General features: G+C 39.4%; 1 protein-coding gene across 10 annotated transcripts in view; it reads right to left on the minus strand.

Moving 5' to 3' along the window:
• Positions 1-1,303: 1,303 nt before the first annotated feature.
• Positions 1,304-27,287, minus strand: part of LOC311592011 (uncharacterized protein) — a 107,608-nt gene continuing 81,624 nt past the window's right edge. For 5 of the 10 annotated variants that reach the window (XM_084771926.1, XM_084771928.1, XM_084771927.1 and 2 more), the window contains exons 4-7: positions 20,562-20,688; positions 7,343-7,434; positions 5,061-5,187; positions 1,304-3,440 (exon numbers count right to left, since the gene is read on the minus strand). In XM_084771926.1, coding sequence (XP_084628052.1) covers positions 1,423-3,440; positions 5,061-5,187; positions 7,343-7,434; positions 20,562-20,688 — 2,364 coding nt within the window. In that variant the 3' untranslated portion in view covers positions 1,304-1,422. Of the gene's footprint in view, positions 3,441-5,060; positions 5,188-7,342; positions 7,435-12,333; positions 12,645-20,561; positions 20,689-27,287 lie in introns of those variants that run through there. The other 5 variants (XM_084771931.1, XM_084771932.1, XM_084771933.1 and 2 more) reach the window with 5 other exon arrangements.

Below are 27,287 nucleotides of genomic sequence, written 5' to 3' on the forward strand. Positions count from 1 at the left end.
GATGATTTGTTGTTGTTGTTTTCAAGACAGACTTTCTAGAGGGACAAGATGGCGGTGCACAGCATCTGCCGTGTCTAGAGGACAGAGGAAGAGAGGCTGAGGAATGGACTGAAGGGAACAAACGAGGAACACCAAGCTCCCCCCTCACAGCCTGTGCTCCTCTGATGAGAAATAGCACGAACTCCCTGGGGAACAGAGGTTCTGTGTGGCAGCCTACAGCAGTGGCGCAGCTCAGTAAATCAGGTGAGCATAAAGGGCTTCTACCCAAAACATAGTCTTGGAGACTTCTCAGACTGAACAATAGGGAAGGTTCAGAAGAAACCTCTCCTCTCTATCATGGCTACACTTCCCAGGGGTTTGGGAGTCACAGACATCTAGCACCCTGAACTTCTCCCATGGGGAACAGAGGTTCAGAGGCTCAATAATACCCTTGACTGAACCGGCTGCTGATTCAAGACGAGGTTTCTCTATGTAGCCTTGGCTGTTCTGGAACTCAAGATGTAGACCAGGCTGGCCCCAAACGCAGAGCTTTGCCTGCCTCTGCCTCCCAAGTGATGGGACTGCCACCACTCCCAGCTTATGATTTTTTTTAATGTCAGCAATTTCATTACTTAGGTTTTCCAATTTTCATGCATTTAGTGAGTGGTATTTCCATTAAACAGCAAGGTATGGAGATTATACATGATATACACTTATATGGCTTTTCAAAAGTATTAACTTTGTAATGGACAGAACAATTAGAGGTCATTGTCATATTTTGAATTTTATTACATTTTGTCATTATTATTATTATTATTTTTGAGACAGGGTATATGTCATTCTGGCTGTCCTGGAACTCACTATGTATATGAAGATGGCCTGGGATTCACAGAGATATTATCTTTGCCTCCTGAGTGCTATGATTAAAGGTCTGCAGCATCTTGAGTGGAATTATGAATTTTTGGGTATTGAACAAGATAAATGTTTTTATTATAGCTTTCTCCAGGGCCTAAAGAGATGGCTTAGTGGATAAAATCACTATCTGCTCTTACAGATGATTGGTGTTTAAATCCCAACACACACAACTGTCTTTAACTCTAGCTTCAGGGGATCTGATACCCCATCCAGCCTCCACAGGCACCAGGCATCTCCTACCACCTACACACACACACACACACACACACACATTCTCTCTATCTCTCTCTCTCTCTCGCTCTCTCGCTCTCGCTCTCGTTCTCGCTCTGAGACAGGAAGAGAGAGATAGAGAGATGGGGTGGAAGATAGGGAGGGGAAGGAGGGAGGGAGAGGAGAGCTTTTCACATAATTACATTTGCAAAATTTTATTTTAAAAACTCCACTAAAGGTTTTCACAAGTCTCTTCTCTTTATGTTTCTATTATGCACACTGTTGGGATTTGTAAACAGATAGAATACCAGATAAATGCTATGTCACATTATTTACAACAGTATGATTCTCTCCAGTATGAACTCTCTGATGTCTTCTAAGATTTGACAGGTGGATAAAGGACTTGTCACATTCCATACATTTGTAAGGTTTCTCTCCAGTATGAATTTTCTGATGTGCTCTAAGATAGGAGCACCTGGTGAAACATTTGTCACATTCCAGACATCTGTAAGGTTTCTCTCCAGTGTGAACCCTCTGATGTGTCCTAAGATTTGAATTATGAGTAAAGGATTTGCCACATTTTCCACATTTGTAAGGTTTCTCTCCAGTGTGAAGTTTCTGATGTCTTTTGAGATTTGAAATCTGGTTAAATGATACATCACAGTCTTGGCATTTGTAAGGTTTCTCTCCAGTATGGATTTTCTGGTGTATCTTAAGACTAGAAATCCGGAGAAAAGACATGTCACAGTTTTTGCATTTGTAAGGCTTCTCTCCAGTATGAGTTTTCTGATGTGCTCTAAGGTAGGAGCACCTAGTAAAAGATTTGTCACATTCCTTACAAGTGTAAGGTCTCTCTCCACTATGAACTCTCTGATGTGTTCTAAGATGTGAGTTATGGATAAAGGATTTGTCACAATCCATGCATTTGTAAGGTTTCTCTCCAGTATGAATTTTCTGATGTTTTCTCAGAGTTGAGCAAGTAGTAAAAGATTTGCCGCATTCATCACATACATACGGTCTCTCTCCAATGTGAACTCTCTGACGATGACTTCTAAGATATGAACGTTGGGTAAAGGATTTGTCACATTCTCCACATTTGTAAGTTTTCTCTCCAGAATGAATTTTCTCGTGTTCTCTAAGAGCTGAGCACTCAGGAAAAGATTTATCGCATTCCTTACATCTGTATGGACTCTCTCCTGTATGAACAATCTGATGTCTTCTAAGATGTGAGTTATGAGAAAAACATTTGTCACATTCCTTACATTTGTAAGGTTTCTCTCCAGTATGAATTTTCTGGTGTGTTTTAAGAGTTGAGTTCACAGTAAAGGCTTTGTCACATACCTCACATTTGTAAGGCTTTTCGCCAGTATGGATTCTGTAATGTCTTTTAAGGTGGGATAATTCAATAAAAGACTTACCACATTCTTTGCATTTGTAATATGTCTCTGGAGAATGAGTTTTCTGATGCCATTTTAATGATGAATAGTGGGTGAAGGATCTGTCACACTCATTGCATTTGTAAGGCTTCTCTCCAGTATGGAGTCTGTAATGTTTTCTAAAGTGTGAAAGCTGATGAAAGTTCCTGCCACATTCTGGACAAGTACAATGTTCCTCATTAGTATGGATTTTTTGGTGTGTCCTGAAACTGGAATAGTGGGCAAAGGACTTGTCACATTCCTTACATTTGTAAGGCTTCTCTCCAGTATGCGTTTTCTGATGGCTTTTAAGTACTGAGGACTGACGAAATGACTTTCCACATTCTTTGCATTTGTAAGGTTTCTCCCCGGTATGAAATCTTTGATGTATTTTCAGATTTGCGCACTGGTTATAAGACTTACCACAAATGTTGCACTTATAAGGTTTCTTTCCAGTATGAATTCTTTGATGTTTAATGAGCCTTGAGGAAGTACTGAAACATTTTCCACATTTCCCACACTGGTGTGGTTTTTCTTCAAGGTAGATTGTTTGTTGCATGAGACTGTATACAGAGCTGAAACGGTCATCACATTCTTCCTGTCTGTGCTCTTTCTCTTCAGTGCAGAGTCTCTGATCTTGACTAATATTGGAACACAAATTTAAAGAAGTCTCACAGTCTTTAGATGTGCAAGGTTCTTCCCCAGTGTCCATGCTTTTGTGTCTATCTGGGTTTGAAGAATCAATAGTGGCATTCCTGTGATTACTGCATGTATAGTTATTAGAGTTTTCTGTACTTTTGCTTCCTTTATAAGGTGTACAGTTGGAGGGTTCACGAAGCATTTTCCCAAGCTTATGACAGTGACAAGGCTCTCTTTCAGTCTTCACAGGTTGATGGACAGTATCACATATGCAATAGTTCTCTGAAAATCAGTACAAGACAGATTAGTAAGAATTCCTCCAAGATTAAGGATTTGATAAATGACTGTCTCCCTGAGATCCCTCTTAAAGTAAGTCAGCCAGCCACTACTTAGACATGTTTTTTACTGTAACTTTATGTATGTCATTAAAGCAGCCTGACAGCCTTCAAGGGTCTAGGATTCGCAATAGATATCTCATCCTTACAGAAAATGTCTAATGGCTCAAGATGGATCAAATAGTTGAGGAATCAGTATTTAGCTTTGGGATAGGCTCACTGACTGATTATAGTTAGAATTCATGACTCTCTTAGGAAATTGTTGATAAGTTTAATGAGCTCCCATGTTCACAGTGTTGGTAGTCATTAATGTACAGCAATGATGAGTATAGTTCAGAAGATGCAAATCCCTCTTAATATATAAAGGCTTACTTAAAAGTATCAAAGTGTTTTTTTTTCTAAAAATACCACACTAGATTCTTCAAAAGTAAGAGTAACAAAGTAAGTATTTGGCCAGATATCCTATCAAAAATATAGAGTCTAGAGTCTTGATCATTTGAGGCAAGGCTGTAATGGGCCACTATTGCTTATTTCTTTCCTCCTTTGTCTGAGCTTCACACACCGCTGTGTTTCTTAACTTTCCTTATAGGCTTTACTCTCAAGTCTACTCTGTACACTCATTTTTTAGATGAATTTCCGGAAGGGTATCTCTGTATTCTCCAATGGGAGGAAAATGATGGATGTAACATGAAGTCATACATGCAAGGAAGTGAATTACAGAACAGTGCTACTTCATGGACTCACATTAGACTCAAAATTTTTAAAACTTATTCCAAGCTGATGTCAGCATAGTTGGGTAGAATTTCATTTTTTACTAGTATTCAGTCACCATAATTCAGATGTGATAAGGACAATGTTTTCTAACAGTTAAAACAGCCAGGATGCATCCTGGGGCAAGGACACTGTACGAAGCTAAATGATCAGGAATCCTTTCATGCAGAATTGAATACAGCAATAGCATTTTCAGCTCTTGCTTTCTCCTCCCCTTGAAGCCTTTACTGTTGTCCTATTCATTCACTAGCCCACCATGGCCATGGCTGCACTCTCTTCCCCACATTCCAGGGCAATCTCATTCACTCCAGACAGGTGACCAGGTCTACACTTGAACAATAACCCAGGTGTTCTGTGAGGTATCTCACAACCCATGCTAGATTTTTAGAAAGAATACAGATATCTAGGTCAGCACTCTGCTCAGCACATGAAGAGAACACAATGTAGAGGAATCTAGGAATGAATTCCTGACTGCTATTTCCTGTCAGAATCTTCAACATATTAAGAGAATTTTTTGTTTGTATATATTGAGTTTTTCTTACAATTAAAACCATGCAATTACAATGATAGACATAGATCTGAAAGATATGGTGATAAATATTATATAATATAAAGTTTCTAAATATATTTTGGAAACAAAATGAAAGATGCATGACACATCTAAATTGGAAAATAGAAAAAAAGAAAAAAATCAAATATCATGAGAAAGTTCTTTTCATCTATCAAAGTTTGCCTAGTCTCATGTTGTTTTTACACAGCTTAACAGAGAGGAATTCTACAAGCAACATCTTCTTACCAACAGAGACCAGGTTGCTATAATTCTCCAACATCACATCAATGTACAGAGCCCTCTGAGTAGAGTTCAGGCATTCCCACTCCTCCTGAGGGAAGTCCACAGCCACATCCCCAAAAGTCAACAGATCCTGAAACAAAATGCACAGATTGACCACCTGCTGCTGGGAAGAGTGCTTTGCTGGATATAAGAAGACGGGATGTAGATGAGCAAAGACAATTACTCAAAAAGATAATTTCTAACAGTTACACTCTATAATGAATGTTGTATCTCTATGAGAACAGAATGACACAATAGTCTCACAGCATATGCACGGAACAAAACATACATATAAGCTCTGGACAAACTTACCTATCTGTTATGAATGCTGTGTTGAAGCCCCACAGTCTCAATAGGACAACTTGTGATGAGGACACATGCTTTGAAATGCTTTATGTGAAGGTGATGCTAAAATACTGACACTGAATCAGTCCTGTCTGTAACTGCCATCCTTACACGGAAGCACAGGAAGTAACCCCAATTATCAAAGGATGGGGCTATATGAGAATAAGAAGTTCCTGTACATCAAAGGAAACAAGCAGCAGAACACACAGACACTTAAGAATGGGAGAGAAGCTGTATCAGCAACACCCTGGATAGGGAATTTACCAAGAATTACAGAAATTAAATACCAAGGAAATAAACTTGCCAATCAAAAAATGGTCAAAGGATCTGAATAGACACCTTGCAAAGACAGAAAGACAAATGGCCAATAAATATTGCAAAATCCCTAAAATGACATCAGAGAAACACAACTTGATAATACTTTGATATGCTGTCTCACTGTAATCAGAATGGCTGTCAGTAACTAATTTGGCAACAAATGTCAGAGAGGATGTGGAGAGAAAGGAAGTCCTATTCATTGTCAGGGGGTGTGGGGGGGTATAAATTAACACATTCAAATGGATATCAGATTGAAGATTATTAAAATATTAAAGATAGAGCTAACATTAGACCTAGATCTTTCACTCCAGGGAATATACCAGAGGAATGCCATACTCCACTCTAGAAATAGTTACACCCATGTTTATTTGTGCTTTATCGACCAGACCAAAGAACTGGAATCAACCTAATTGTCTATTTTTTCAAAAATTTTATTTATTTATTTATTTATTATTTATACAGCATTCTGCCGGCATATATGCCTGCACACCAGAAGAGGGCACCGAATCTCATTATAGATGGTTGTGAGCCATCATGTGGTTTCTGGAAATGCAACTCAGGACGTTTGGAAGAACAACCAATGTTCTTAACCTCTGAGCCATTTCTCCAGCCCCTTAACTGTCTATTAATAGATAATGGATAAAGAATTTTTCATACATATAAAATGGAATATTATTCAGCTAAAAAAATGTAATCATAATTTGTAGGAAAATGGCTACCTTTAATCCCAGCACTTGGGAGGCAGAGGCAGGCTGAACGCTGAGTTTGATGCTAGCCTGGTCTACAAAGTGAGTTTAGGACAGCCAGGACTACACAGAGAAACACTGTCTCAAAAAACCAAAAGGAAAAGAAAAAGAAAATGGCCAGGCATGGTGGTACACACTTTTAATCCTAGCACTGAAGAGACACAGGCAGGCAAATTGCTATGAGTTTGAGGCCAGCCTAGTCTACAAAGGGCATCAGGGCATCCAGGACAGGAAAACTTTAGCTTGAAAAAGACAAAAGAAAAACCAAAAACCAAAAACCAAAAAGACGACGACGACGACGACGACGAAGAAGAAGAAGAAGAAGAAGAAGAAGAAAAATCTGTAAGATTAAATGAAAAAGAAGAAACCATGTTTTCCCTCATATGCAGAATCTAGCCATTAATATATGGGGACACAATAGAACATGGAGGAAAGAGAATAAGAAAGATTAAATAGCGGAGGTTGAAGTAGAACTGAGGGCAGGCAATGACCTCCAGTTATGACAAAGGATATAAAGATAACTGCTTTTCTAGTTCTAATTCTGACACACTTTTGGGGGGGCGGCAGCGGGGAGGTGTCAGTCATGGATAAGGTCATAAAAATATTTTTGATAGTAAAAATATAAAACCAAATGGGATCCAGACCTTCTGTTAATGATTACTGTTCAGTCAGTCATAAAGACTTTGGGTCTAGTTAATTTCAGTGTGTGATTTTTCTGTTTGTTTCTAACATGTTTTATAATAAAGTTAAAATGAATTATCAGAAGCAGAAAATTAAAGGTTTGTAATAACTGAAAGTATAACATATCTAGAAAAAAAAGTAGACATGACTACTGACCTGGGACATGTTTACTGGAGGATCAGCCATTTCTTTTTGTTTCTCTTCTCTGAATTTCTCTCTCAGGAACAATGGATATCCAGCTTGTTGCCCTTTCATATAATGGGTTAAAAAAAAGAAAAAATTAATACTATAAGCTATTAAAGAGCAGTACAAACCACATAGAAAGTTCCAAATAACAGATTGCTACCACAATTCACTCATTGATCTTAAAGCCAGGAGAGCACAGAGCCACATTTGAAGCTGAGAGAGAAAATCACTGTCAACCATATTTTTTCATCCAGAAAAATAGTCTCTTTAAATTGATGGAGACATAAGTGCATTTCAAGTTAGTCACAAATTTACACAATTCACATCACCAAAGCAGCACAGCACATACACATAATACATTACAGGCAAAATATACACAACAAAAATAGAAGAATTACCCATGGGCAGGACAGCAAAACACTAACTCTCACAGAGACAGAAGAATACATCCAGCAACAACATAAAACATTTTTAAAATTTATTTATTATTATGTATACAGTGCTCTGTCTGCATGTACACCTGCAGGCCAGAAGAGGGCATCAGATCACATTATAGATGGTTGTGAGCCACCATATGGTTGCTGGGAATTGAACTCATGACCTCTGGAAGAGCAGTCAGTGCTCTTAACCTCTGAGCCATCTCTCCAGCCCCAATATAAAACATTTTATCAGGAATAAAAACCCCATGAACGGAAAAAAAAAAATCAAGCTACTCTGGATGTCAATACAGAAAATCCTCAAGTAAATAAATAAATCCTCAAGCTAAATAAATCTGCCACATGACCCAGCTCTTCCACTTTTTGTCATATGCTCAAAGGACATACGTATACACTATGGAATATTATTGTGCTTTGCAGATAAATGGATAGAACTAGAAAAGATCATACTGAGTAGAATAACCCAGACCCAGAAAGATAGAGACTGTATGTTTTTTTCTCACATAAAGTTCTTAGCTCCAAATCTTCAGTTGTGAGTACACAATCTGGATTAACGGCAGTAACCAGAAAAGTAAAACGAGACCACTGTGGGATACGGGAGAAGTTATATAGAGGAGTGTGGGTTCCCAAGCCTTATGTGGAATGGTAGAGTGTTGCCCATACCCTGGGCTCTCTCAGAAGGTGGGGCAGGAATGGGTCCACTCCACCCACATCAGGACTGGGCTTCCTTCAACACCACAGAGATAAAGCCAGTTAAGCTTCTGTTTCGCCACCAAAGAACTGGCTTCTCAGAGATCATCTTACTGGAAGTCTGCTAATCTGCTTGGAGAGTCCCTGCCCTCCTCCCCCCACCCTCACCCTGCCCCCTCCACCCCTGCAGGCAGCACTTCCAGCACTTCTTCCCTGTACTCCTGAGCTTTGATATTTAAAATGGTCCGTCATTGTTGTTTGCCTTTCTTCAACAGGGTCCGCATATGCAAATTAGGTGGGTTTCTCCACTTGTTTCTTTGTCCTCCCCTCCCCCAACTCAACCTATATAAACTGGCCCCACCACTTCAATAAATGAGCAGTTCTAGAAATGTCAGAGAAGCTACATGCACGAAATCTTACAAACATGGCTGCCCAAACAGGAGCTGAACAACCCTAGTCAAACACTAAGGAATTCTAAGAGCTGGAGAAATAGCTTTCCTCAAAGAAGAGTTACCAAACAGTTATCCGATACCAAATGTTCATCCATGAAAATACACAGACTGAGTAAGTTGTAATTTTATGTTTAGGAATATAGAAAACATACAATAAAATATTTAAAAGAGTAAGTGCCCCTACAAAGTCAATAATTTGGACCATCTACATAAAAATATCTACTAGAATGGCTCTATAACATTTTCTATTATTGTTCCTCACATAAATAAAAATTTGTAGAGGCCAAAGAAATGGTACAATGGTTATGAACAACTGTTATTCTTTTAGAGACCTTTTAACAAACACCTGAGTAGTAAATAAAAATTAGTAAAGAGAGACAGAGATAGATAGATAGATAGATAGATAGATAGATAGACAGATAAAAGAAAATTCAAGTTTCCTGAACGAACTAACTAAGATCATTAAAGGTCTGTCTGTACAATGAAAACTTTGGTTCATTGAAGGAACTGAGGAAGATGCTAACTAGAACATGGGAAGACATTTCAGTCAGACAGAATGGGACATAATATTGGGAAATTTGCAGTATTTCTGGATGTGGTTTATAAGACCCGGTCAAACTCCATGACATTTAAACTTCCTACAGTACACTCCACAGAAATAGTAAAGAGTAACCTAGAATTTGTATTGATGCACAAATTCCTTGGGTACAGAGCAACCCCAGGAAAACCTTGCAACCCTTGAGCTATTGTACTGTGATTCCAGACAGTCAGGCCAAAGCAATAGAATCTGCCCAATAGAAATGACCATGTGAATGTCACCAAAATATAAAAAACATGTGTTTCAGACTAGACAGCCTCTACAAACAGTGGTACTGGGAAAAGTATATAAAAAGAAGCTTGTTTCCTTTTACAATCTAATTTGCACATCTTACACAAACTAATCCTGGAAGCACCAAGAAACAGCAAAGACTTGGGAAACACTAAGAAGATCATACCTGGAGGTGATCTCAAAGTATATGACAATTACAGCAGTGGAAACCACTTGCAATTAACATGACAACACACAAAAGGAGATACAATTGGATGATAATAAAAACAAAGTTTAGCCATATGTAAATATACTTCCATCTGATCAAAATTATGTTGGCATTATTTTCAGGTACAGAAAGATTAACACTAAAAGCTAGTGAATGTGCTAGAATACCAAAAGCTCCAAAATTCCAAAAACAATAAATAAAACTAGAGGTATAACTTTCCATCATTTTCAGTACATTAAAATCATAGAAATGAAAAGAAAAAAGAAAAAAATCATAGAAATGAAATCCACTTAATATTCATGTGAAGAAGTGATTAGTGATGTGCTTGGAATAAGGGCAGCATCACTTGCCTGCACAGTCAAATACAATTTTATATGCCTCCTAGTGTTAACTGTTCTGTAGAAAGTCTTCTCATACCTACAATAGAATAATCCCGGGAGATTTTTCTCTGTGGAGGTCTCCAGAATCACTTCTGGTGAAACAGAAGGTGGCAGAACTGACTCATGTCCTTCTTGCCCATGCACTTGAATGCCTTGCCATCCATTTACCAGTCCCTCCAAGATACCTGGAGTCTTCCCTACTCTACCTCTCCATCTGCCAGGCCTCTTTGTTCTGCTCCACAGTTGAGCAGGTCTGGGTGGTCAGTGAGCCCTGCATATGAGAGACTCTTCAGAAAGAGTCCTGTGCTCAGTAGGTAAAGGGAGGATTCTACAATGATTACCCAGCTGCCATGCACTGTCAGAATACTGAAATTACATAGAAAGCATTTTCAGTTAGTGTAACTTGAATCTCACGTCCAATCACAGCTCAGTCAAATCTCAGGGGCAGAAACAGAACTGAGTGATTGGAATGAGAACATTATAAACTAGGGAGGTTCTGAACTTACCATGAACTAAAATGATGAAGGCCTTCCCCTCCCAAAGGGACATACACTTGCTGAGTAACTTGCCCAGAAACACTAAGGAAGAGCAAGGGATGCTGGAAGCAAACTATCCTCAACTGCAGAACCCAGACTGCTGTAATTCTGCAACAACCAGTCTCTGTACAGAGCCCTCCCAGCAGGGTCCAGACATTGTTCCTTCTTCTGAGTGAAGTCCACAGTCACACCCGTGGCTGTGAGCTGACCAGAAAACAAAAAAACAACCAAACCAAACAAAACAGAAAAACCTTTTGAATGGTTGTCTGGTGCACACCTTTAATCCTAGCACTGGGAGACAGAGGTAGGAGGAACTCTGTGACTTCCAGTCTAGCCTGGTCTGCCTGATAAACTCTGGGCCAGACAGGCCATGCAGCCATTGAGGTCTCAAACACAGCATATACAAGAATCAGTTTGGTCATGTGACCATGGACAGAGAGAGTGCTTACTTGATCCAAGGAGACAAAAGACTATTGCAGTTTTAATGGAATAGACTATTATGGAAAAGATTATTGCAGCTATTTTTTCTTATATAGATGAGTTATAGGAATTATTGAAAAGCTGTTTTCTAATACTATACTACACAATAATAGCTTTTCGTTTATTCTTTCATTTTCTGCCTCCACTGTTTCCTTTTGTAGCTCTAGCTGTCATTAAACTCACTGACTATGTATGACTATTCCAGAACCACCTGCCTGTTTCTCAAATGCTGAGTTTAAAGGTATGTGCCAACACATTTGATTTATAATGCCCTTTCTAACTGGGAAAATGGGACCTGGTACCTCAAACAAATCTGCCCCTTTTCAAGCCCTAGGAACTCAGTACAAAAATACACTTTTCCCTTCTCCTCTCCTCTCCTCTCCTCCCCTCCCCTCCCCTCCCCTGCCTCTCCTCTCCCATCATGTACACCAGACTGGGCTCCAACTCCCTAAGATCTGCCAGCCTGTGCCTCCTGAGTCCTGGGATTAAAGCTGTATGCCAATCAAGCCTGACAAAGACATTGTTCAGAAGGTTGTATTACATCACAGAGTGCATGTCTGAGATGCAAAATTAATGATGGATCAAAAGCTTACTTCTATATGCTAATGTTAAAGCAAACAAACACCAAAGCCCCTATACTTTTGTATTCAATTACAATTGCAGCTGCTCTTTCATGACTAATATCTAAAAGCTCTCCAGGGATGACAAGTCACCTAGGAAGTCCCTGGGTATAACAGGGGAGTTAGTGTGGACAAATGTAACTCTCAAGAGCTTTGTCCTTTCCACCATAACAAAGAGAATTGGCTTGCAAATATCAATAGATAAATTCAAATATTCTACTAGAGTATACTACTAAGAATATTTTGGCAATCAAAAGATCAATAAAAAAAAATCGTATCAATCCAGTTCACATGAGCTAAGATTTATGGACAAGGGGAGACACCCACACCGTAATTTCAGAGTTGGCTTCCTTATGAACAGCAGAGAAACTGATCGGTCACACCCGTGGTCCCTTCTTGCCTGTTTCCAGCCTGCAGCTCTTCTGATCTGGAAGGTTGTAGTGTTGCCTCGCTGATCCCTGATGACTTTCTCAGGCCGCCCCGCGCAGCACCCGCGATTGCGGGTACTTTTAGCTTACCTTGAACTCCGCCTTATGCTCTGAACTCAGGTCTGCACCACGCGATTCCCCACGGTGCAGGCCTGTGAGCTCTGGTCTTTGACACTTCTGGCTTTGGCTTTCAGTACAACTTCCGGGAATGCCTGCTTCCGTAGACGTCACTCCTATAGCCCCGCCCACTCTGAACACTACCCCCCCCCCTTTTTTTTTTAAACACCCGCTTAATCCGACAGCCTCCCAACCTCTGTGCTTCCGGGTGCGTGGCTCCACCCTCGGAGACCAGTCCCACCCACTTTCTCCCTAGCTGATGGCTGTCAGGCTGCCCTAGACCAGCGCTGCACAGTCTCCCCAGCTGCTTGCTGCCAGCATAGATTAACTGAATCTGCTAGGACAGGGCACCCTGGTATCTGAACCCCGCCCCGTTTATCTGAACCCTTCAGATAAAAGACATGCAGCTTAACACCTCGACTTGACTAACAGCCTCTGGGCTACACACTTCATACCTAAGGACAACTGGCTGAAAAATCCGAAGCCAGAGCCCCATCGTCATCACACAAACATGAGAAGCCAAAACCAAACCCTGAAATTTTGACTCCGGGAGAGACATTTCAGGAACTTGGATTTTGAAAATGAATAGCTGTCTCAAGAAGTCAGTGATCAGCCCATTGCTAACAGCCTAGGGCTGAACTCATGCCATGCTCTGCTGCTTTCACCACTCATTTTACTACTCAGAAACAAGTTAAGTGTTCTGTGACTTATGATAAAGGTGCTCTGAGAGAGAAATAATTGAAATTGTTCTTTCCCTCCCTCTCTGCCTCCCTCCCTCCCTCCCTCCCTTCCTTTCTTTTTAAGGGAGTGATGAATGCAGAGATTGTTGGCTGTCCCACATGCAGAAAATAAGTAAGGTTTGTCAATGCAGCCCTAAAAAAGTCAGTTACACCATTCCCATTGTAGGAATACTGAAGAGATGGTTAGAAAATTAGGGAAAGTGGAGGAAAGGCTAGAACATGACATTCTCTAGACTCCATATGGCTATTGTAACCAGCAGCTACTTTATAAACCTGTACTGGCTTCACAGAAGACCACAATCAGTCTAGGAAAGGGAACTTCTGCAATGTTGACTATGGGTAGATTATTAGAAAACTCACCAGCTTTAGTTGTTATCCTCTGCTGAGCTCATCAGGCACCAAAGTCACAATGTAACACTTGTCTCTGGTTAGTCTCAGGTAATATGGTTGGTCCCAGGTAATAGGAAAATGAAAACAATAGAGTGCTTTTTGGTATTGTGGACCAGGTTAATGGAGGTAGAGGTGAGAGTGGGTCATATCTGAGGTGTACATGTTGGTGGCTGGTCTGGTGCTATGAATTTCAGTGCTAATTACTGGCCCCCAAGGTCTGGTCCCTGCTCACATGAGCACATTCTCACTACACCTGTCCTTGTTGTGTAAACCTTGCTCCACCTAATTTAAAGCTGACTGGTTAATCAAAAATGCTGATGCTTGAGACTTGGCAGAAGGGAGGGGGTGCAGTTTTGAGGTTGCGAGGCTGGAGGTCAGAGGACATGAAGAGAAGGTGCAGGAGACGAGAGTGGACTGAGTCCAGAGACGATGATAATGAAAATACCTTGGAGCTCGGATGGGAGGGAGATAAATTCATAGTGGGATAATAGATTAGTTAGTATGTTCACCTGTGTACTTAATTCTGAACAAATCATAGTCTCAATGTGTGGTTATTTGGGGAAAATTATTGATTAATGAATAAATTTTATTAAGTATATGACTGTATATTATTAATATTCATGAAATTGTGCACACACAGACACACGCACACACAAAACCACATATGGTGTGTATATAGAGAGTTGATTAAATTTGGTGTGTTATATACACCAGGAAACTCATCTATTTCAATTAGCATTTCTGACTTACTGCAATATAAGTTTTTAATGTGAGAAGACGTAAGATCCCCTTGTTTACCCAGGACTGTAAAGTAGGTTGCACTTTTACCTACGTTACCAATGGCATAACTATCAAAACATAACAAGCTGGGCTGTTGTGGAGCAGTCTTTCAATCCCTGCATGCCAGAGGCAGAGGCAGGCAGATCTCTGTGAGCTCAATGCCAGCCTTATCTACAGTGAGTTCCAGGTCAGCTAATGTTACACATTGAAACACTTTCTCTACAAAGCCATGAGAACAAATGGGTATGTTTACTTGTAAGGTCATGCAAGCCTTCAAAACCCAGGACTCAGGAGGCAGAAGCAAGAGAGGACTAAGTTCAAGGTCAATCTGGTCTACATAGAGAGTCTAGGATAGCAGGAAATACACAGAAAGACCCAATCTCAAAATAAAATGGACTCCTGGTCTACACAGCCAGTCTAGGACAACCAAGGCTACAGGACAAACCCTGTCTTGAAAAACCAAAAATAAATAAATAAACAAACAAACAAACAAACAGTGGACTTCCCCCTGAAAAATATCTTTTGTTGAGATCAAACAAATGAGATGTACCTTATGTACTACAATTTTGCTTTCAGGCTATATTTTGATCATAAATTGAAATTAAGTTCAAATTCCCAGGCTCTGACTTTCCAGGGAGCTAGCCATCTTTCTTCTCATTGTTCTTTCCCCCCTGCAAAACCTATGATTGTTCTTAATCAGGACAAGAGCAAATGATCCTGAAATATTGTAATTGTACCTTGACATAGATTTTTATGTGCATTATGATTTTTGCATGATTCTGATTAATAAAACACTGTGACTGTATCTTGGCAAAGATGCTTACGGGCCTTATAATTTTTCTGCTTAAATACTTACCATAATGAATGTTTAGGGATGCTGTCTGTGTGGCTTTCCCTGAAGAGTCAGTTTTTGCTGTCTAATTCAAAAAAGATCTTGTTTTACTGGACTCTTGTAACTGCTTGAGTTTCCCCCCCTGAACCTAACATGTTTATGGTACCAGAAGCACCATGGATATTTCCAGAGGAGAACATCGACCGACAGTCCCACCCAGCTACGATACCTATGAACCACTCAATGATCATCATGACAGGGTAATCCTAAGGGTGCAGGAGAGGAAAGGTCTCCTTGGTGGTAACCAATAGACATGTAATTGGAATTTAGACACCCTTAACAAAACAAAAGCCGTAACGGATAGTGGAAACCTAATGAAGTAGTAAATGGTGGTGAAGTCATGACTCTTGGAGGAGAACCAACAAACACCACTTTAGTAGACCAGAATAATCCACAAAAAAATTCTAAACATTTTTCCTTCTACCCACAGGTAAACTTAGTCTTCATCCTTCATTAAACACAAAAACAAAAACAAACAAACAAACAAACCAAAACCCTTTTTTTTTAGTACACAGAGTCCACAACTAGACAACATGCAGAGTTTTGGAGCCCAGGCTCAGTGGATATACCTATCAAAAACTTCCTGCATGTAAGGCTCAAATAGTATATTTGAAGACAGGGTAGGAAGATGTAAGAGCCAGAGTATCAGGGAATTTGCTGTGAGACTGTGTCTCTTGATGTATTTGTCAGGAGTCTCTAGAATAACAGAACTTATAGAATAGTCTCTGTCTCTCCCTCTGTTTGTCTCTGTCTTTGTCTCTCTCTCCACCCACCCCAGCCTCTCCCCTCTGCCTTCTCTCCACTCTCTCTTCTTCTCCCTGTCCCCATTGGATGATTTCAAGGCTGAACCCAACAATGGCTGGCTGTGAACAAAATGTCCAAAAATCCAGTAGTTGCTCAGTCTACAAGGCTCTGCTGGTCTTCAGCATATGCTGCAATCCCAAGTCAGTGACTAACACCTGGAAAGGAGATCGCCATCTCTAATACTGCTCTGTTCATGTTACAGCCCTTTTACCGACACAGCTCTCCCTGTGATACAGCTCTCATTGGGGTTGGGGGATGGTAAGGGCTGTCTAGTGGGTAGGGGTTTTCAGTGAGTGAACATCATTGGCCAGGGCTAAGGTGCTGTGCATGCTTCATTTGCATGGAGAGGAATTCCAGTGCTAGCCTACATGACTACCTTGAGGATTGAAGAGGGTAGGGGTAGAAAGACTACTGCTGTGCATGCAGGTTCAGAACCGGGAAGGAGTATCCCTTACTCCTAAGGGTTTCAAAATTGATATTTTGGGGGTTTGGACATATCCTGGACTTCACTCTAGCTCCAGGCAGTTTTCCTTGGTTGCACAGTCCATGTGCCCAGAAATAAACTTTGAACAGATATATCCCACATGGTTAAATAATGGTGCTCCCAGATATAGAGCTATTAAATGAAACTCTCTGCACCAGGTGCAGATAATCCTAGGCTTATCTCCCTAGGATTTAGTGGTCAGAGAGACTTCAGAGGCAGTCCAAACAAAAGGAGGCATTGGCAGTGCTGAAGACACCTAACACTTTGATGGCAAGAAAAAGGTAGAGCAATCTTGAACCCTACATCCCACAGTACTAAGCTTCTAGGCAAGATGCATGCGCTGCTGCAATCCTGGCATGGCTTTTGATGAGCAGAACCAACCTCTTTCTGGATTGGGGTTGAAGCCTGCCCTACAGAGAGGAATTCATGCCATGGCCAAAAGCCAAGGCTTTGGAAGTATAGTTGAAAGAACAGAGCCTACTGATATTTTGTCAATCATCATGTTGTTAATCTGCCATCTAAATATTCATGTTTATAATACTCAGCTTGTACTACTCTCCAGCTTGGAGAGAGAAGCCTCCTATTGCAGCAGGAAATAGGTGATGCAGAGACCCATAATTGTGGAGAAAGTACTAAGAACAAGCAACTGTGTAAACTTTATCATGGTTGTGGGAGTGTCTCCAAGTCTCTTTTACCTCCATAAGATATACCATTTTATTTTAGAGTGTAGAGTAAATATTATTCCATTGTTCTTCAGTAGTTCAAAATGAATGTTCATAGGCCACCAGATATTGTTTGTTTGTTTTAAGATGGGGTTTCTCTGTTTAACCCTGGCTATTAGAATTTTCCTTGTGGACCAGGCTGGCCTTGAACTCATAGATCCACCTGCTTCTGTCTCCCGAGTGCTGGGACTGAAGGCATGTGCCACCAAGCCCACCATGCTCGGGAGTTCATACACTGTATATGAGCATGCTGTGATGTCACATGCACAGCTTATTGATTTCCTTATAGTTTCCTACTTTCTTATTACTTGTGAGGTATAATTTTAGTATGAGTTTGAAAGAGCATGAAAATGAAACTTTATTAGAGTATTTTTGTTTTCTCTTAATTTTCTTTTATTTCAACCATTTCAGCACTAGGTAAAGAATTTGTCAAATTCCATGCATTTGGTGGGTATAATGTCCAATGACAAATAAGAAAAAGAAACTATATGATATACCTTCATATAGCTTCTCAGAAGTATGAACATTGTGATGTATAGCACAATTAAGAGTTCTTTATCAGAATTTTCATGTCTCTATATTTTGTCTTTAGAATGTTTTTGAGACAGGTTATATGTCATTCTGGGTGTCCTGAAACTCACTATGTACACCAGAATGGCCTGAATTCACAGAGATCTTCTTGCCTTTCTCTTCTGTGTACTGAGATTAATGATGTACAACACCTCACCGGGAATTAGGAACTTTTGGTAGTTGAACAGTATAATTTTTTTATTACAGCTTTTCCCAGGAGCTAGAGAGATGGTTTAGTGGTTAAAAGTGGTTGCTGTTCTCCTAGGAAACCTGGGCTCAATTCCGAACACAGACATAAGAGCTTACATCTATCTTTAAGTCAAGCTGCAGGGGATGTGCTGTCCCTTTCTGGCCCCCAAAGATAATGGGCATATATGCATTGCACAGTAATACAGGAAAGCATCAATATACACAAAGAAAGAAAGAGAGAAAGAAAAAGAAAAAAGCTTCTCACACAATTACATTTGCAAAATTTTATTTTAAAATATACTGTCGTATTTTCTGAGATTTAAAACTTCACTAAAGGTTTTTACACATTTCTTCTCCTTGTGTTTCTATTATGTATACTGTTAGGATTTGTAAGCAGAGATAATACTAGATAAATGCTACGCCAGATTATTTATAACAGCATGTTTCTCTCCAGTATGAACTCCCTGATGTCTTCTAAGATGTGAGTCCTGAGTAAAGGATTTGTTACATTCCAAATATTTGTAAGGTTTTTCTCCAGTATGAATTTTCTGATGTGCTCTAAGACGGGAACACCTAGTAAAATATTTGTCACATTCCGGACATCTGTAAGGTCTCTCTCCAGTATGAACAATCTGATGTGTCCTAAGATTTGTGGCCTGGGTAAAGGATTTGTCACATTCCAAACATTTGTAGGGTTTCTCTCCAGTATGAATTTTCTGATGTGCTTTAAGAGTTGAGCACCTAGTAAAAGATTTGTCACATTCCGGACATCTGTAAGGTCTCTCTCCAGTATGAACAATCTGATGTGTCCTAAGATGTGAGGCCTGGGTAAAGGACTTGTCACATTCCAAACATTTGTAGGGTTTTTCTCCAGTATGAATTTTCTGATGTGCTTTAAGAGTTGAGCACCTAGTAAAAGATTTGTCACATTCCCTACATCTGTAAGGTCTTTCTCCAGTATGATCTTTCTTATGTGTTCTAAGATGTGAATTACGGGTAAAAGATTTGTCACAATCCATGCATTTGTAAGGTTTCTCTCCAGTATGAATTTTCTGATGTTTTCTCAGAGTTGAGCAAGTAGTAAAAGATTTGCCGCATTCATCACATACATACGGTCTCTCTTCAGTGTGAACTCTCTGACGATGACTTCTAAGATATGAACGTTGGGTAAAGGATTTGTCACATTCTCCACATTTGTAAGTTTTCTCTCCAGAATGAATTTTCTCATGTTCTCTAAGAGCTGAGCACTCACGAAAAGATTTATCACATTCTTTACATCTGTACGGTCTCTCTCCTGTATGAACACTTTGATGTCTTCTAAGATGTGAGTTAAGAAAAAAACATTTGTCACATTCCTTACATTTGTAAGGTTTCTCTCCAGTATGAAGTCTTTGATGTACTTTAAGATGTCCGCACTGGTTAAAGGATTTATCACAAAAACTGCACTTATACGGTTTCTCTCCAGTGTGAATTCTCTGATGTACCGTGAGACTTGAGTTAGTACTGAAACATTTTCCACATTTCCCACACTGGTGTGATTTCATTTCAAGGTAAATTGTATGTTGCATGAGACTGTATGTAGAGCTGAAATGGTCATCACATTCTTCTTGTCTGTGCTCTTTCTCTTCAGTGTAGTGTCTCTGATCTAGAGTAATGCTGGAACACAAATTTAAGGATTTCTCACAGTCTTCTGATTTGCAAGGTTTTTCTCCGATGTGCATGATTTTATGTCCATTTGTGTTTGATGAATCAATTGCACCATTCATGTTATTACTATATCTGTAGTTATTAGAGTTTACTATAGTTTCATTTCCTTTATGCAGTGTACAGTTGGGGGGTTCATGAAGCGTTTTCCCAAGCTTTTGACAGTCATCTTCTTTCGTCAGATGTTGATGAACAGTATGACATGTATAGTAGTTCTCTGAAAACGAGTACACATCTCATTCATAGGGATTCTTCGAAAATTAAACATGACCGTCTCCCTATAATTTCTCATAAAAATGTCAGCTAGGAACTACTTAAGACATATTTCCTATAACTATAATTATATGTCTCTCATAAAAACAGCCTGACAGCCTTCAAGGGTCTGTAATTCATAATAGACATCTCATCCTTATGGAAAATGTCGAAAACAGCAAGATGAATCAATTAAATGATGAATCATTAACTTGCTTTGGGATGGGCTCACTGACTGATTATATTAGAATATAGTAGGAAATCAATGAGGAAGAGTTAAATGTACTACAAGGTTCACCAGGTTTGTACTCAATAATGAATGATGTTTGTCCTCAGAAATGAAGATTACAGTTCAGAAGACCTTCCTTTCCCTTATCAACGGTCCCTCTGTTTCATGTAGTTTTCAGACAACTTAACAGAGACTATACCACACGTAAATTGGTAGAAAGGATGAGTTAGGAATTCTACAAGCAAAATGTTCTCACCCACAGAGACGAGGTTTAGATAATTCTCCAACATCACATCAATGTACAGAGCCCTCTGAGCAGAGTCCAGGCATTCCCACTCCTCCTGGGGGAAGTCCACAGCTACATCCCTGAATGTCAACAGATCCTGAAACAATAAGTACATACTGTTTAACCACCTGTTTCTTGGAAGAATACTTTCTCAGATAGAAGAAGATAGGATATAGATGAGCAAAGACAATTACTCAAAAAGATGTTCTCTAATATTATCACACTGTGTAATAAACGTTCTAAGCCTGTAAAACCAGAATGACACAATAGTATCTCAAGCAGATCCATGAAACAAGACACACATTCAAGGTCTGGATGGGTTATCTATCTTGCATGGATGCTGTTTATGTCTCATAGGATCACAGTGTACATTTTGTGATAAGGACATGTATTTTGAAATGCTGTACCTAAAAATCATCCTAAAATACTAATATTGAGTCAATCCTGTCTGTACTTGGCCTTACATGGAAGCATAGGAACCAACTCCAAACATCAACAGATGGGACTACATGAATCTACTGAGTTTCTGTACATCAAAGGAAACAACCAGCAGAGCACTAAGACACCCACAGTATGGGAAAGAATCTGTACCAATGACACTCTGGATAGGAATTCATAGGTAGAATTTACCAAGAATTGCATAAAATGAATATCAAGGATATAAAACTGCCAATCAACAAATGGGGAAATAAACTGAATAGACAGATATACATACTGCTAACGAATATGGCAAAAAGTGTTCAGGATCCATAAAATGACATCAAAGAATCATAATTGAAAATAATTTGAAATACTGCCTCACCTCACGCAGAGTTTCTGCCATCAACTAATCTGACAATAGATGACAGAGATGATGTGGAAAGGAAGCCTTATTCACTGTGTGTATGCAGATTAATACACGCAAATGGAAATTAGTTTAAGATTTTTAAAAATTGAAAATAGAACTAATGTATGACCCTGCAATTTGTTATGGAAGTTATGGTTTCTTTAAAACTTGGGTATGGTACGTAAATATGTTTTTGTTTCAATCCCCGGTGTGGGATGTGGAGATGCTCCAGTTTTTTCACAGCTGGTAACAGCCTTGTGAGAGGGTGCATGATCTTTGTCAGCTGTGAACTGCCTCATATGGATGTGGTCCTTACCAGCTGGAAAAAATATGAGCGGTGGGTGGGGTGGGGAAGGAGGGCTGCTAGAACAACACTTGGAGGAGACAGTCAGAGGAAGAAGGGAAGCCCGCTGCTGCATTTGTTGTTGCCGGCTAAATATCCTGATGATGGAGATTGGTGTTGTCCCAAAGAACCCAACGATTCTAAAGAACAGGAAGAAGCCAAAGAGAACTACGCCCCTTCTCCCCACTAACAGTCTTTCTCTCCTACCTGGTATTGGGGTGTTGGAAGGGACTGGGGTGGAGAAGGAAGAAAGAGATATAAGAAACAAAAACAAAAGTAGATTTAAAGGCATGCCAACAGCGGTTTCACTCCTAGGAACATACCCAGAGAATTCCATACCCTACTCTAGAGATATTTACACCCCATGTCTACTAGTGCTTCAGTCACCACAGAAAAATATTTGAATCACTGTGGGAAAGATTAAGCTTTGTCTCAGGTGAAAGCAGTCTTAGCAGGCTTTACCCTTGGGGCAAGCCATGAATACCTTGTGACAGACTGTTTGGAGCCTTCCTGGGCTTGGAATTCAGGAAGCCGACCTGGGAACCCCACCGTCGCTATTGTTTTCCTAATTGACCCTCAAAGGGAGAAGGAGACCGCCCTTTGCTTGTGACTGGGAAGGTGGGGCAAAGAAAAAACAACAGGTGAAGGCGAGCAGGGCGTGTGGAGAGAGCAAGGGACGGGACCATCTCGTGGGACAGAGACACCTAAGGACCCGTCCTGCGGAACAGATTCCAGAAGGTTTACTCTTCTGTCCCTTTAACCTTTTTTTCCTTCTTGTATATGCTAGTTGCGTTGTATAATAAAGTTTAATTGTTAATAAACAGAGCCAACATCTGGCACCCAACATGGGGCCCGATGGGTTCCACAGTCCCTAATGATATGAGGGAAGATTCAGTATTCCAAGGAATAGAAATGTTGTTTCAGGCTATTGGCAAAATTGCAACTGCTGTTGTAAAACTCTTTCCTGCATTATACTTAGAGGGAATTCTTTGTTTTCTCATTGTCCTTTTATTACAATATTTCATGCTTAGAAGGATTAGAAGACAGGCTAATGGCATAGAAAAGCCGGAAGGGTCAGTAAGTTCTATCCTTTTGGAAAAGATTGCAGATTTTACTGGACAGATGGAAAGGCTGAGGAATGAAAATGAAGGGATGGGAAAGCGGATAGAATTTTTGGCATTTGGTAGTGATGAACGACAGAAAATAGAGAGACCGGAAAGCCAGAAAAACCAGGAAGAGTCAATAAGCTCTATCCTTTTGGAAAGAATTACTGACTTGACTGAACAAATGGGCAAAATGCAGAGAAAACTGGAAGGGCTGGAAAAGCAAAAGGCACCTTTGGTTAAAAAGGGTGGAGAAGGTCAGAAACCAGAGGCAAAGGAAGCCAGACCGACCAAAAGGTCTTTGGAAGTAAATGTACCAGTGGAGGATACCTCCACAGTCACCCAGGCACCTTCAGCTTTTCCAGTCACTGTAAGACATGTAATCGAGCCAAATGGTGCTGAGGGTCATGACGAAATAGCCTGGTGTCCTGTAGACATGATGGATTTAAAACATTTTAAGGAATCCGTCGTCAGATATGGTATACATTCTAACTTCGTTAAACAAATGTTAAACTGCTGGGCCTATCAGAATAGACTTGTTCCCCAAGATTGGAAAAATTTAGTTTCAGCGGTATTGGAAGCGGCACAACAGTTACAGTGGTTATCATGGTGACAAACAGAGGCTATAAAAATAGAACAAAAAAATATCGCACAGGGAATAAATATTAATAGAGATCAATTACTTGGTGATGGACCATATACTAACATGAGAGAGCAAGTTCAATCTGACGATAGAGTGATTGAACAATGTCGTAAGGCAGCCTTGAGAGCTTGGGAGCTGGTAGAGGAACCTGGGAAAACAACTATTCCCTTTACTAAGGTATTCCAAGGGCCTCTGGAGCCCTTTACAGAATTTTTACAGAGATTAGGATCTGCTATGGATAAGGCGATGCCAAATTCTGATAACAAAAAGACATTAAAACTTATCATGGCTTATGAGAATGCAAATACTAAATGTAAGAAGGTGCTTAGACCGTTAAAGGAAAGAGGCGCTCCATTAGATGACTGGGTAAAGGAGACAGTTAATATCAACTCTCAGGAATATCAAAATAATATTGTGGGACAAGCTTTAGTCAGAGAGCCCAGATATCATAATACTCGGTGCTTCAATTGCAGTCAAATTGGTCATGTGCAAAGAAACTGTAGAAATAGAAGGCTCAATAACCCCAAAAAAAAACATAACTCGTAAAAAAAAAAAACAAGGAGGTTCTGGTTATGATGGTAATGAGGTACCAAGACTCCCAGGGTACTATAGTCGCTGTAAAAAAGGGAAACATTGGGCACGGGATTGTCAATCTAAGCGAGATGTACAAGACAACATCTTGCCGACAGGAAACGGCAGGAGGGGGCCATCGGCTCGGGCCCCCATAAACAATGCCAGCCGAATTCCTTGGGCCAGTCAGGAAGTGACAAACCCACAAGAAAACAGGAACTGAGTGTTAGCGATCTAATACATGCTACTAAAGACAGTGCAGCCTTGGATCTGGCTTCAAATATGTCTCTTACCCTAACTCCTCAGGTTGAATGTTACAAATTAAATACTGGTGTTTTCGGACCTTTGCCTTCAGGCACAGTAGGATTGGTTCTGGGAAGAAGCGGACTGACTTCTCAGGGTTTTATTGTGCATCCCAGTATTATAGATAGAGATTCTAAAGGGGAAATAAAAATCTTGGTATATGTAAAAAAGGAGCTAAAAATTGATGCCGGGGATAGGATTGCTCAACTCCTACTGTTTCCTTACATTAAGGGCAAAGCCGCTCCAGTGGAAAGGACTGGTGCGTCCGGGAGCACAGGGACACGTGTGTTCTGACAAACAATAATTAATGATCAGAGACCTAAGTTAATTATACAATTAAATGGTATTAAAATAAAAGGCTTGGTAGACAGTGGAGCTGACATCTCCATCATTTGCCAAAAGTCTTGGAACCAAACTTGGCCACTTAAGAAGGTTTATACAAAAATTGTAAAAATTGGTATGTTATCTCAAATAAAACAAAGTGTACAGTGGCTTGAGTGTGTGGGACCAGATGGACAGATAGAGAGGCTAAAACCCTGTGTGGCTGACATTCCTATAAATCTATGGGGAAGAGACCTTTTACAGCAATGGGGTACTCAGATTACTATTCCTACAAATACTAAGATAAAGAAGGTTAAAACAATGGGTAAATTGGTATGCGCTTCTAGGGAAGAGATTAACGTTAGTGATCAAAGACAACCACAAGCTATGCCCATTGTCCAACCTCAAAATTCTTCAGGTTTAAAATGTCAAAATTTATAAAAGGGGCCACTGCTGAGATACCAACCGCCTTGCCCCTAAAATGGATTTCAAACAGACCTGTATGACAAGACCAGTGGCCCTTAACAAAAAAAAAAGTTACAGGCGCTTCAAGGTTTAGTAAAAGAGCAGCTGAAGGCTCAACACATCAAAGAATCTTCCAGTCCCTAGAATTCCCCTGTGTTTGTGGTAAAAAAAAAAAAATCAGGTAGATAGAGAATGATAACAGATTTGAGGGCCATAAACAAGGTGATTCAACCCATGTGTTCGCTTCAACCTGAAATTCCTTTGCCTTCCTTATTACCTCGGTCTTGACATATAATTACAATTGATTTAAAAGATTGTTTTTTTTTAACCATACCTCTACACGAGAAGGACAGGGAAAGGTTTGCTTTCTCAGTACCTACTCTAAACAGTAATTCTCCAATGAAGAGATATCACTGAAAGGTACTTCCACAGGAAATGTTGAATAGCCCAACTTTATGCCAGTATTTTGTACAACAACCTTTAAAAATACTTCATAAGCTGTTTCCTCAATCTATCATATACCATTACATGGATGATATTCTGCTAACTGATTCTGATCCTAGTATTGTAAAAGAAAATGTTTCAGGAAACACAAAGAATTCTGCCATGCTGGGGATTACAGATTGCTGTGAAAAAAATACAAAGAAGAGATTCAATTACCTATTTAGGCTATAAAATAACTAAACAAAAAATTCGACCACAAAAGGTACAGATCCGTAGAGATCAATTACAAACTCTTAATGACTTTCAAAGATTATTGGACGATATTAACTGGTTAAGGCCTACAATCGGGTTAGCTACCTATGAGTTAAGTAACTTGTTTCAGATTTTACAAGGGGATTCGGATTTAAACAGTCCTAGGTGTTTAACTACTAAAACAAAAAAAGAGTTAATTCTGGTAAAACAAAAACTTCAAAAGACATATATAGATAGAATTGATCCTGAACTTGGTTGCATTTTGGTTATTTTGCCTTCAAAACATTCTCCTACTGGGCTTCTCATACAAAGGGAAGACAGGATTATAGAATGGATATTCCTGACAAATAAACAAAACAAAAAATTAAAAACATATATTAAAAAAATTTCTGAATTAATTACAGAGAGAAAAATAAGGTTGCATCAACTGTCAGGGATGGACCCGGCGGAAATTGTAGTGCCTCTTACTGATTCTAAAATTATGTCACTATGAGTAATTAATAAAAATTGACAAAAAGCTTGTAGTAATTATTTGAAAGACATTAACAATAGATACCCAAAAAACAAACGTATACAGTTTATAAAAAGAACTAATTGGATCCTTCCAAGTATTGTAAAGAGGTCACCAATCTCAGGGGCACCCACCTTTTTCACTGATACAAATAAATCAGGTATGGCTGGTTATAAGTCTAAAAAAATGACCAAGGTGATTAAAAGCCCATTTACATCAGTTCAAAAATCAGAATTATATGCTATCCTTATGGTATTGTTAGATTTTCCTGAACCTCTTAATATAATTACTGACTCTCAATATACTGAAAAGGTTGTTTTACATATAAAAACTGCTAAATTTACTCCTGATAACACAAAATTGACTACTTTATTTATAGAACTACAACAGGTCATCAAAAACAGAAATTATCCCTTGTATATTACTCATATTCGATCCCATACAGGTTTACCAGGTCCATTGACACAAAAAAATAAAGAGATCGACAAATTATTGATAAGTAATGTATTCAAAGCCTCCAAATTTCACAAAAAACATCATGTCAATGATAAGGGGTTAAAAAAAAGATTTTCTATCACTTGACAACAAGCCAAAAAAATAATTAATAAATGTCCTACATGTTCCTTATATAGTCAACTACCATTACCTGCTGAAATTAACCCTAGAGGTAACAAAAAAATAAAATAAAATTTGACAGATAGATGTGTTTCATTTTACAAAATTTAAAAAAATGAGATATGTGCATCATACCATTGATACATATTCAGGTTTTCAATAGACAACTACCTTAAGTTCTAAAAGGACTGACTGTGTGATTACTCATTTACTGGAAATAATGGCATTTATGAAAATACCTACACAAATTAAGACTGACAATGCTCCTACATATGTGTCCCTTAAGATGAAAAACTTCTT

The sequence above is a fragment of the Acomys minous genome, assembly GCF_964271855.1.
Source record: "Acomys minous genome assembly, chromosome: 2".
In the NCBI taxonomy this organism is placed as follows: Eukaryota; Metazoa; Chordata; class Mammalia; order Rodentia; family Muridae; genus Acomys; species Acomys minous.